The sequence below is a fragment of the Oryctolagus cuniculus genome, chromosome 12 (genome assembly GCF_051225735.1).
Source record: "Oryctolagus cuniculus isolate XC-2025 breed Fujian yellow rabbit chromosome 12, ASM5122573v1, whole genome shotgun sequence".
NCBI lineage: Eukaryota > Metazoa > Chordata > Mammalia > Lagomorpha > Leporidae > Oryctolagus > Oryctolagus cuniculus.
In genome coordinates, this window is record NC_142878.1 from 78,893,431 (window position 1) to 78,906,813 (window position 13,383).

The following is a 13,383-nucleotide window of genomic DNA, read 5'->3' on the forward strand; positions in this document are numbered from 1 at the left end:
TCCAGGGATACCTCTATGTAGGCACTCCATAGGCTAACATTTTAAAGCTCACCTTATGTGAAAGAACAAAAGAGAAGGTACCCCCTTTTTTTTAAAGACAACATAAAGCTCTATGCCATGTACCATTCATTGGCAACAGATATCAAGTGAACAGCAGGGTTCCAATGCATGAAATATTTGTGTATTTGTTGGGATCACTGGCAGAGCACCATTCTGCCTTGTGCTGATTTTTATCCACTTCCTCAAACGTTATGAGATCACACAACAGCATTGGGTCTATCTAGAAAACAACACATTGTCTAAATAAAATACATCCCACAAATCACCTTAAGATCCAGTCAGTTTAATATAAAATGTTTTTAATTGTTTTTGAAAACATTTAAAAAACAATTTTTGAGCACTTTCAATAAAAAAAGAGAACTGAAATGCTACCGCGATATTCAACTACTGTAGTTTCAGCAGGTACAACAGACAACAGAACACTGGGGGAAGTCTGACTTTTTTGCACTAAATGAAAACATGAAACAGGGCTTGTTTTTGTCATTTATGATGTAGTAAAGCACATTGTAGTACAAGACTATTATTTGAACCTCAGATGCACTGCACAAAAAACACTTTCCTTCTTTTCAGTTCAAAAGTCAGTGCTTATTGCAATTATATGCAAAATTATTTACTTCATGAAGTCTTATCATGATAAACAGTATGCAAAATGTTTTAAACATCAAAACAATGAAAATAATCTCAGAAAAGAACATATTCAACAATAACTAAGCAGAATTAGTAAACATAAAAAAGTAAATAACTTGTGAATAACTATGCTTGCCTGGTTAACAGTGAACCAGTTTCAATACAGCCAAGAAAAAAAAAGTGGTTACAGGAATACCTAGTACTGTACAAGATAAGTCAATAACACTCATGCACATTTTGTGATCATGTATTAACATGGTGAAGCAAACTAAACTTAATTCTTCCTGCTGTAATATTCTCATGTAAGAGAATAAGAAATAGAAATATCTCATTGAGATCAATGCACATTGCTACATAAGACAATTTTATCTGTCACTTTGATGACATTTTGTCTTTTCATAATGAAACACATTTAAAAAGTTTAATCTGTGGACTGTATTGGTTGCATTTATCCTAAGAGATGTGCCTACCACAGGTTCAACAAATTTAGTGCAATATAGAACCCCAGAAAGTTTGCTGGACGAATTCAATCAAATTTAAAGAGTTTGCTGCGATACTGTACAGGGGGTTAAAAATCCTCCAGTCTTAGTATTTTTATCAAAAAAGATTTCCATTATTTTTATATTAGTAGGAAGCTAATAATGTAAACAAGGGATTAGAATGGCCTCAAAATCTCCTTTTCAGAGTATCTCATATAGAAAGGCTCCCATCATTTGTTAAAAGAAATCACACAGTTTCCTTTGGGTATTGCATACTTTGGTGTGCAGTAGTGCTGTGTCTCAATGTACAGTGAAGAAATACTAGCATCAAGGAAAAAAAATCTAACAGATCATTAAATCAAGATAACAGCAAACACACACAAATGCCAATAACTAGGACATACCAATATATAAACCTCTGAGCCAATGCTAGCACCAGTTATTTATCAAAATATGTTAATACCCTAGCTTGCAAATTTATTGAACAATGAAAACTTATTAAATTAAACCTTTCATCACATTTGTTAAATATTCATTGATTGTAGTTTTCTGATTGGCTTTCTAATGAAGGTCAAAAATAAAAAGCCTAGCTAGGTTCAAGGTAGCAAAGCAAACGGGTTAATGTTAGCTTTAAAAACTTACTGGCAATTAAAAAACCTCTTTGAAAGTTATCTTGAAACACACTTAAATGGAGCTGTCAACTAGTGAGCAGATTTGTGTCAATGTGAAATTCATAAATATTATCCATAAAACAAAATGGGAGCCATAGAGAGAAACATTTTAAAACAAATCCTGAGTGCTTTGCTTCTTTTGCAATTGTGGTTATCACAATAAATAAATTAAGCATGTAATAAAATGCTCCTCTTCTTCAAGTACTACTGATATCCCCTTTGTTTTATCAGATATATAAAGATATGTGGCTTCAGACCTTAGGTGGTAAAACGTTTCTCATTCAGTTTGTTATCTCCTTGCTTATTTGTTTTTCAAATGGATCCCATGATCAAACTGCATTCCTATATTCAGCAGGAGTGAAGGAGTCAGTCACTAAATGGAGGAGGAAAAAACTGGTTACTAAAGAATATTTATAATGAAAAACCTCAAAATAAATCTTAAATAGAATTTTAATATGTACATTCAACCATTTTGTTGAAATTAAAATGTTTTTCCTTCTAAGATCCCTATCTCAACTAGTAAATAATAAAATATGAAACATTTTTCTAACATACTTGTATTTATTCCATTAAATTACATTCTAGAGTTAATAATGACTTGTGTGTGTGCATGTGTGTGTGTATGTGTGTGCCTGTGCATCTCTGTTTGCTAGCTCCATACTAAAATCAACATTTTAAAATAAGACTAATGCAAGGTCACAAGTATAAATGGCTACTAGTTTTTCCTCTTAAAAATTTTAGTGCAGCTTTTGCTTTCCTTAATACTTAATTTTCCATTTTCTCTCCTAGTTAAGCCCTTCATTGTGGGTATAAATGGTACTGAAGCCTCAGAAAGTCCTACAGAGATTCTCCATCCTACAGTAGCTCTATGCTTCAAGCCTAAATATTTATAATAACCTGAATATTATCCCTGTGTCAAGGAAGACCTTCTCGTCTACAGTTCATCTTCGCTATGATTTCTTATCTAAAAGATAATGCCAACAACAAAATAGCTATACCTAAAACTGATGGTTTCTTCAGAATCCTGTGTAGATTAACTGATGAATTAAAATGAACTTATACAAAATAAAGATCTAGACTGCTCTTGTAAAAGCTGGCTAGTCAATTCTTTACTAGCAAACAATGTGATTAAATGGGGAACATTATAAAATTTAAAAACCTAATACTTGCTCTTCTACAGCCTACTGTCTTCAGAAACTTGTTAAGAACTGAGGCAAGTCTAACCATTTCCTACTGAAGAAGAAACCACTTCTGCAGCAAACGCTTTTAAAATGTCACAATTAATAGTAAGTGTTTCTGCTGCGGGAGGCACTTCCATTAAGACAAATACAATACATATGTCTTTAGATACAGTGTGCTACATATTATAAAACACAATTTAACCCAACATTTCAACAGTAGGATGGTCCTTGCTTTCTATCCACTCAAAACCTGATGAAGTCATGGAGTTCATGGATTCACTGCAGATTTGTTGAAATAATGGGTCGTTCTTTAATTCTTCCAGTGTAGCTTCATCATCTTGTCCCTGCTGACGACCTGGATCAAACAGTAGATTTGGGTCTAAAGTGTTCAAATCATTGATGCTGCCTGAGAGCTCAGAAGACAACCTAATGTCACTAGAGAAATCAGAGGCAGCGTTAGTGAGATCAGACGCCACCTGACCCACCAGCTGCTGGTTGCTTTGCAAGCTGTCTCCACTCAGCAGGTCTTTAACAGTGCTAGTGAAATCTAATTGTTGCTCTCCAATTTCAGATTGTGCTTGATTATCTCCAGGAGAAAAACTGATCTGATCGGTGCTATCACTTTTGGTGAGGTAAGATGGTGTTTGAAATTCATAAACAGAAGTGCTGGAGTCGATCATATTCTGTGGATTGGCACTAGGAAAAACAGTGGAAGTTTCCAGGATCTGAGTGAGATTCATCCTCGCCGTGTAATTGGAGGGCAGATTGTTCATTCCCAAACCTCTCACTGCATCATCATTGTCAGAATCAAGTTTACTCAACAACACATTGGTTATTTTTTTACTGTTTGTTTGCTTCTGAAGAGCATTTGGGAAAGCTGTCTGCATCATGACTGTTAATGGAACTGACTGACTTCTTTGAGCTATGTTGTTGGCACATGTGTCTGCGTGAACATTTGTGAAAACGTTAACTTCGGGGGTTACCGGACTTCCAAAGGGGGTCACATTGGACCGTGGGATATTAGACACTGGGTAGAGGGTGCTTCCACTAAGATTACGTTGGCGATGGACAGCGGGGCTCACACTCCGGCACCTGAAGTTGCTGCTGGCGGATGAATTAGTTCCTTTATTATCAAGAGGGGCAGGGACGGCAAAACCCTCCTGTTTGTTGGTGTTATTTACAGTGGCACCTTGATGCTGCACAGGAGAGACAGGAGTCAAACGACCAAAATGAGTGTCATGGTGTCGGGACTGAGACTGGTAAGACTGCCCAGGCACAGCAAAAGCATGAGGTTTCCTGAAACGGTCTTCCACGAGTTCCTGATAGCTTGGGAGAATGCCATGGCCAGAAACTGATGAATTACCAACCCCACTATACCCATTATTCATCCATTCAAGCTTGGTTTTGTCAGGGTGTGTGGCCATGGGTCTTTGCATTGGTTTCACAGGACTACTTGAGACAATGCTGGCATCATGATAGGCCATACTGGAGCTTATTGGGGTGAATGCAAATGGATTCCTGCATTCAACAGGGCTGGGAGGGACGCTACTGCTGCAGTTAGAATGTGGAGTACCAATGGGTGTGTGTCGGCTACTTCCTAAAGCACTATCCACAGGTGTCGTCTGGGCTAGCCTGGAGCAAGGGCTCTCCCGAGACAGACTCTGAGACCCAGCAATCATTTCGGATGTGGGAGTTGGGGTTGGGGTTGGGGTTGGGGTTGGTGTAGGAGTGGGTGTGGGTGTGTGGATTGGTGTGCCGTTGCTATGGATTGAATGATAGAAGTGGGTGCTAGAGGTATGAGATGACATGGGAGCTCCTGGAGTTACTGACTGGTTCTGAAGGGTCATTCCCAAACAGTTACCATAAGAATGCGAATTGTTCATTGACATTTGCTGCTCCATAAGCACCAGCTCTTCCACAATACTATCTTGTGTAAGTTCATCATCAAAAGGAAAGTAGCTCTCATTTGTCTGGGAAACAGAAGGCTCGAACTCCTTCAGTTCGGACTGAAGAGGTAACTGATCTGAAGAATGTGCTTGTATTTGATTCAAAGAAGATTCTTGCATCTGGGTGTGTAGCTGCTGGCTGTATGTGTCCTGTGGAATTCCTTCTAACTCCCAAACGGACTTCTCTAAGTCATTGATATCAGAGTGCTCAGGAATTGTCATAACACTGATATCTTGCTGTTGCTCACAGCTGGCAGATATGAACTCAGAATCCTTAGTGACCTGTTGCCACTCATTTGGATTAAAGCTGCCATCTGGTTTAGAATCTGTGTCCAAGAGAAAGACACTCCTTTCAAGTTTTACTTTTATGTCTGGAGATGATGATGGTGTTGTCTGCTGTTCCAAAGCTGAATCACTGATAATAAGGGCAGAAGAATTCAAGGGTTGATTTTCCACTATGTGTGAATTGACAGTTATTGATACTTTGCTAGGAATCTGAGCACCTGCTGTTGAACTTTCTGTTTTCCCTGAATGTGGAACCTTTTGGTCCTTCTTAACACTGCCTGGTTTCTGACCTTCTATGACAACTGCAGAAAGCTGTTCCACAATTGGTTTCTTTACAGGAGGCACCTGGGACTCTTGTAATGTAGAAGACAGTCGTTTCCGTGGACTTTTAGTGCATAATTTAGGGTCTTTATTTATTGAGTCACCATTAGATGGTGAGCTGGTGCTGGTGAAAGTTAAGTTCTGAGTGGTAACTGGGAGAGTGACAGTGCTTTGATTATTGCCTGTTGAAGTGCCTGGCAGAATCTCATTACAGCGACTTTTACATTTGGTCCTCTGGTCACAGACCTTAGTTGCTTTGATGTCCACGGGGCCTTCACTGGAAGGTTTTTGCGCTGCTCCCTCTGTATTACTTTTCTGCCCTGTAAGGGCACTAGGTGTTGCTTGGGGAGCCCTAGCCCCGTCGGAGTTCTCTTGGCACTGCACAGGATGCTCATCTGCTGATGTTTCGGGTTCCATTTTGACTTCCACAGTGGAAGTTCCCCCAGTGCTGCTGGTCCTAGAGCCTGGAGACTGAAGAGAAACAACAGAACCGCTCTTGATCTGTGGGACGCTCCTGGAGTCTTCGGTCGTTCCTGTAGCACTGTTGACTGAGGCAGAATGTTTAAGAGGGGCATTACTGTTGCTGGGCGTGAGGGATATTGTTGTCATTTTCACCACATTTAGAGAACTCATGTGTGAAGCGGGCACAACAGCAGTCTTGATGGGGCTACTGGTAAAGAGGACAGTGGTTGGAGAGCGGATGGTGAGCGCACTGGTGTTGGCTGGTTTGGGTAAAATCTGAGGATAGCGGTGCCGGGCAGAACGATCCCCCCCAGGACTGGCTGGAACGTTCTGCGGAGTCTTTGGTGCCTGCTTCACAGACTGCATGTGCTGAGTGACCACCTGCACGTTGAGGGGAAGAACTTTGCCATCAGATGAACTCACTGGACTCGGTGAAGTTACCAACTGCCTGGTCCGCTGGACCTGTCAAAAGAGGGAAAACAAAAAACACCAGACTAAACAAGTGTAGGACATACACAGTAGCTTGTTTGTCTCTGTGATAGTGAGGCATTTATTAAATGTTACTGTTAAAGAGAAAAATAAAGACGATTCCTATGTTGGAAGAGTTATTCTAGAGGAGGTTCTATATAACCAGATAGATATTTTAATAAATGCAACCATGATACAATGTGGTACAAAATACAGTAACACATGAGAACATCATTAGATGCTTTTCTGTAAATGAGACTAAAAACTTTATACCTGGGATGAACACTTACTGAAATGATTTAAGGAAGTTATAGGAAAAGATCTTAAAGAAGCTATGTCAAGAAGATGGCTCGAAGGAGATACTGTCATATCAGATACTATCATATCAGCCCCCCCTCCTTGGGGGCTGGTGTTGTGGTGCAGCAGGTTAATCCGCCACCTGTAGTGCTGGCATCACATGAGGACCAGTTCAAGTTCTGGCTGCTCCACTTCCACTCCAGCTCTCTGCTAATGTGCCTGGAAAAGCAGCAGCAGATGGTTCAAGTGCCTGAGCCCCTGCCACCCTCTGTGAGAGACCTGAATGGAGTTCCTGGTTTCTGGCTTTGGCCCGGCCCAGCCCCAGCCACGGCAGTCTTTTGGGAGTGCATTAACAGATGAAGATCTCTTTTTCTCTGTGTCTTTCTCTCTCTCTCTGTAACTTTGTCTTTCAAATCAATCAATCTTTAAAAAAAAAAAAAAACACAATTCTTCTACCTTGGACTTTAGTAACTAAACCTTTGAAAAAGGTCCTGAACTGTCTACCCAAGTTTGCTCTACAGTGAACAGAGTGGTTCCTAGTATTCATGTTTTAATGATTTGAGTGATATGAGAATGATAAGAACAAGAAACACAAGATGAAATATCTCCTTAATAATATTCTCAATATTACCATACAGTACTTTATTTCAGCATGATGCACTCTCATTTAAAAGTCCTTCATTATATCCTCAGCTGTGAGATAGGAAACTATTACAGATAAGGAAATAAACTTGGAGTCACAAAGGGACTTGTCCAAGTTCCTATTCCTATATCTAGCATGTCACAGAGAGAGCCTATGTTAAAGTATTATAAATACATATCACAATTCTGTCCCATCTGAATGTTAAAAGGAAAAATGTTTAAACTACAAAAAGTTTGCATGTCACTCGTCCAGGGACAAACAATCTGAAAGTGACTCATTGTTACATAAAGCTCTGACTGATTATACGCATACTTTGTAGGTCTTAGATCTTTACTTTTTCATTAAGTTAATCTCATGGCTCACTTTGTGATAACAATATCTATCTAGAGTGAAAGATAAATGACTGAAGTGCACCAAAGACAAGTGTCAGTTTATGAGTGGTTTTTTTTTTTTTTTTTAAGATTTATTTTATTTGAAAGGCAGAGTGGGAAGGAGGGAGGGAGGAAGGGAGAGATAGAAAGCAGAGAGAAAGAGAGAGGGAAGGAGGGAGGCAGGGAAAGAGAGAAATGGGGGGAGGGAGGGAGGGAGAGAGAGAGGAACAGAGAGAGATCTTCCATCCACTGGTTCACCCCTCAAATGGCTGCAATGGCTGGGGCTGGTCCAAGCTGAAGTCCAGAGCCCGTAGTTCAGTCTGGGTCTCCCATGGGAGTTGCAGGGGCCCAAATACTTGGGCCATCGCCTGCTATTTTCTCAGGTGCATCACGAGAGAGCTGGACTGGAAGCAGAGCAGCTGGGACTTCAACTGGCACTCTGATATGGGATGCCAGAATCCCAGGCAGCAGCCTAGCTCACGGCTCTACACGCTGGTCCCAAGTTATGAATATATCTACAACTTAAACTTATCTCCTTCTTACCTTCCACTTTTTAAAATTAATTAACTACTTTGTATATTTGAGACGCAGAAAAAATGAGATACACACACACACACACACACACACAGGGAGCTAGTTCACTCTCCAAGTGCCTGCAATGGCCAGGGCTGGACAGGCCAATGCTGGAAGCTGAGAACTCAGTCTGGGTCTCCCACATGGGTGACAGGGCCTAAGTAACTCAGCCATCACCTGCTGTCTCTCTGAGTGCACATTAACAAGAATCTGGAGTAGACAGCAGACCCAGGACTTGAACCCAGGCATTCCCATAGCAGATGTGGGAATCTCAATTCACATCTTAACTGCTAGGCCAAACACCCACCCCTCATCTGAGTCTTAACTAAACCACTGATTTCCCACCAACCCAGTAAGGCCAAATGTTATTTAATGATATTACCGGAATGGGACTAGGGACAGCTGCCACAACGATACCAATAGGTTGAGGAGACAGGATTGCAGGATTTCCATTGGGAAGATTAGCCACGCCATTGGCTGTAGAGCCTTCTGATTTTTTTGCTGAGGATTCTCCTGGCAAAGGGGACTGTAATTTCTGTTCTTGCTGCTTCTTCTGGATTTTCCGTTGCAGTTGCTGTTTAGCATCAATAGGAGATGGCAAAGTCTTCACTTGAGGCTGAAAGGAATTACTTTCAGCTGTAGGTATAAATGCAGAAGGCTGGGGAATTCCTTTAATTCCTGCAAATAAACAGAAAGGAATGCTAAAGTAAGTACTCGCCTTTTATAGAAGGTAGTTAAAATTCAATTTCTTTGAATATGTGGCCATCTACTGGGCAGTGCAACCAAACCAGAAAATTATCATTTGTGATTTCTTTGATAAAAACAAGGATTAGACTTCCAATTTATAAACCTTTATCAATATGGTATTGACACTGTAAAATATGGTTTAACTCAGGTGAGTTTCAGTTACAGTAACACTAACAGATAATTCTGAAGAGAGTAAGCCACAACATGAATGTGCAAGAGCTAAGGTAAACACCAAGACAATATTTATCACATCAGTATTTTTTTGCCCTCTTCTCTAATCTGAAACTTAAGCATTTTCATGATTTCAATATTCAGTCCACAGAGGCATTTAATAAATATCTGCTGACACCACTCCACATCTTAGAAGAAAATTTATATGGGGAAATTGTTTTGGATCCTACTAGTAATTCATAAAAATAGGTACTACTATTTTAATTGCTGGTTGTTCCAGTATGACACAGAAGAAATTAAGAAGCAGAAATTCTTAAGGTCAACATCTTCTGAAAAAGTGCAATTAAGAAAACTAAAACAGTAGTGGGAATTTATTGTATTACTACATCAAGTTTTCTTTTGTCATAATAATAAATAAATAAAAACAAAGCCAGTGGGCAAAAAATGATAAAATGAGCAAGACATAAATTGGAAAAAATCTGATTGAGTAATAAAAATTTATCTTTTTCAAAAGTTCTTTTCACACTTAGGTTGCGGCACTGAGAGCATGCGAGAGCAAGCTGTGGTCAGCAAAGGCAGGAGAGAGAGGAGAGGGGAGGACAGCACAGTCCTGCTGGGAAGCCCTGCTCTTCCTTGCCCCTGCTGCTCTCCATCAGTCTAGTCCATAGCCACAACCTGGGGACGGGGCGGGCAGGGAGAGAACAAGAAGACTCCTAAGTCTCTCCCACACACTCTTTCCTTAATAATCCTTCACCTTTCTGACCCCTTTCGATCACTTAGGTACCACTTTTTCTTTGGAAATCCAGCCCAAATTGTACTCTTCCCTCTTAGCTGCCACCCCTGAGCTCAGCCTCTCAGCACCTGCACCCTGGAGAGCCTCCGCCCGCGGCTCACAGCGTGGCTGTCTTATCCCTCCTGCCAGGATTTCTAGACGGGAACGGGTTCCAAGCAGCTGACTTACAAAAGGACATTTGTAACACAACCTGTTCTTAATATGGACACTATATTTATAAAAAAATAAAATTCACCTTCAAAGGATGAAAATTAATCTACTACCAAGGATATTTTAAAAAATAATATTAATGGCTGAGAACAAAATTAAAGGAGTGATTAAAAAAATGCTTTGAGTCATCTTACAACTGGTAAAGCATTTAGCCTCCCAGGCTGGTTGCTTTAAAAACAGAGAAAAACACCTATTTACGTATGAGGGGTTTTACATAAGTTCATGAAAAATGCATATTACAAAAAAACTGCCTGGATTTCAAATTTTTTGCATCAAAGTAAACTCATCTTTTACTTCATTTTTCACAAATTTTTTGAAGTATCTGTTTATGTAATTTTTAATACTTTAAAAAACCCCACACTTTTTTTTACCCTTTAAAAATTGATTCATTATTCATTCAAGATTTCTTTCAGTGAGACTTGTGAACAATGTAGGAAATATTACAGAGAGAGTCTTGTTTTTTTTTCCCCGTGATGCCTCCTCCTGGGTCTTCAACCTTGCATCCAAGAACTCTGCTCACTCTCAGTATGGGCAGAGGAAACAGAATGTCAAGGGTCCATGTCTTCTAATGCCTCATTTTGCCAGAAGGTAAGAAGACAGTAAGGTATAACTCAGTCAACCTGTGCTTTGCAGTAAACAGGGAAATCAGGATTCAAACCCTGGCTCTGGTACTTATTTTTTTAAAGATTTTATTTATTTATTTGAGGGGTAGAGTTATAAACAGTGAGAGGGAGAGACAGAGAGAAAGGTCTTCCTTCTGTTGGTTCACTCCCCAGATGGCCGCATCGGCCGGAGCTGTGGCAATCCGAAGCCAGGAGCCAGGTGCTTCCTCCCAGTCTCCCATGCGGGTGCAGGGGCCCAAGCACTTGGGCCATCTTCTACTGCTTTCCCAAGCCACAGCAGAGAGCTGGACTGGAAGAGGAGCAACCAGGACTAGAACCCAGCACCCACATGGGATGCCGGCACTGCAGACGGAGGATTAACCTACTGCGTCACGGCGCCGGCCCCTCTGGTACTTATTTACTCATGGAAAAGTTCCTTACCCTCCCTGTTTCTTGAGCTGCAAACTGGGGATAAGTATCACCTATCTTTTTGGCCTGCTGGGGGAATCAGATAAGTAACATATGTGAGTCACCTAGTTAGCTACTTCAGGCCAAGCATTTGCCTGCTTATTGGTAAGAAGAAATGAACAGATTTAGGTCACACAGCTTACATGTACCCAGGAAAAATTATGACTAGCTCTTGTGGAGACTGTGTTAAAATGGATTTTCTACTGACTATAAAATCAGAGAGGGTGGGTCACGTACACACAAAGAGATGCTTAAAGCTTCTGATAAACGTAAAGCTAAAGAAAACTAATATTAAAATGTACAAGTTACGATACTAAAAAAAAGAAGTGAATTAAGAGACTACAATTCTGGCTAGGATACATCTATTGTATATTTAAAAATATTTAATAAAAAGGCCTTGGAAAACAAGTTTCATGGTAGGATGTGTTCTTTCATAGAGATGTTAACTTTCTAGAGTTAGAAAGCAATTTCTTCACCCTTTAGGTTTATGAAGTATGACTAAAAAAGACATTAAAAATTTCATCAGAACTGACACACACAGCTATTCACTTGGGAGGGTACATTTATTCCATCAATATTATTTCATGTTAATATTCCTCCTTATTTTACAGTAATGTCTCAAAAGAAGTTTGTGAGACAAATTTATCTATCATGGTGCACAATGATCATTTTATTTATGAGCATTAGTTTCTGGAATAGGAGTCTAATGTAAATTTTATTTATTTGAGACACAGAGATCTACCTATATATCTATATCTACAACTAAATCTAATCAAGAAAATATTACCATTCACTGGCTAACTCCCCAAATCCTGGGAGCCGGGAACTCAACCCAAGTCTCTTAGGTGGGTGGCAGGGACCCAATTACTTGAACCATCACCTGCTGCCTCCCAGGGTGTGTATCAGCAGGAAGCTGGACTTGGCAGTGGAGCTCAGGACTTGAACTCAGGTGTTCTGAGATGAGATGTGGGCATCTCAACTGCTATGCCTGCACCTTCCCCGCTCCCCCTACCTGGCTTTAAATTTACTTTCATCTATTGGAGAGGTAGAGAAAGAGTAGCATTGAATTTCAAATTTAGCATGATCTTAATTCTAGTAGTTAATTTAGATACATATATGCTTTAAATTTAAAAAATAGTAATAGGAAAATTAATAAAACATCTGCTGGAGAATTCAAATCATTTAATTTCTATTTTTTTTAAAGTTCTGGTTTTTTAAATTTTTTATTTATTTGAAAGGTAGAGAGACACACCGACAGAGAAGCAGAGGGGGATGTTCCATCCACTGGTGCACTTCCCAAATGCCTGAAATAGCCAGGGCCAGGCCAGGTGGGAGCCAGGACCCTGGAACTCCATCTACGTGTCCCACGTGGGTGGCAGTGACCCAAGTACTTGAGCCATTATTGCTGCTCCCAGGGTGTGCATTAGTGGGAAGCTGGAACTGGAAGTGGAGGTAAACTTGAACCCAGGTACTCTGACATGGGATGAGGTAGTCCCAAGCAGTGTCTTAACTACTGTGCCAAAGGCCTACATCGAAATAGTTTTATATTCCAATGGACCAACCTATAAAAATATAATATTAGACTTTATAATCAAAGGATTATTTTTATTTTGTTGGTTCAAGAAACTCATTAAAATTTAGTGTGAAGGGGCCGGCGCTGTGGTGGAGCACGTAAAGCTGCTGCCTGCAGTGCCTGCATCCCATATGGGAGCCAGTTTGAGTCCTGGCTGCTTCTCTTTCGATCCAGCTCTCTGCCATGGCCTGGGAAAGCAGTAGAAGATGGTCCAAGTCCTTGGGCCCCTGAACCCATGTGGGAGACCCTGAAGAAGCTCTTGGCTCCTGGCTTCAGACCGGCATAGATCCGGCCATTGTGGCCAATTGGGGAGTGAACCAGCGGATGGAAGACCTCTTCCTCTCTCTGCCTCTCCTTCTCTCTGTGTAACTCTGACTTTCAAATAAATAAATCAATCTTAAAAAAAAATTTAGTGTGCAGTGGAGTAAGAGTGAA

At 40.4% G+C, this 13,383-nt stretch overlaps 1 protein-coding gene across 4 annotated transcripts in view; it reads right to left on the reverse strand.

The window, feature by feature from the left end:
- Positions 1-342: 342 nt before the first annotated feature.
- Positions 343-13,383, reverse strand: part of RFX7 (regulatory factor X7) — a 151,778-nt gene continuing 138,737 nt past the window's right edge. For all 4 annotated transcript variants that reach the window (XM_089310396.1, XM_070054228.2, XM_070054230.2 and 1 more), the window contains exons 9-10: positions 8,767-9,062; positions 343-6,494 (exon numbers count right to left, since the gene is read on the reverse strand). In XM_089310396.1, coding sequence (XP_089166522.1) covers positions 3,216-6,494; positions 8,767-9,062 — 3,575 coding nt within the window. In that variant the 3' untranslated portion in view covers positions 343-3,215. The remainder of the gene's footprint in view (positions 6,495-8,766; positions 9,063-13,383) is intronic.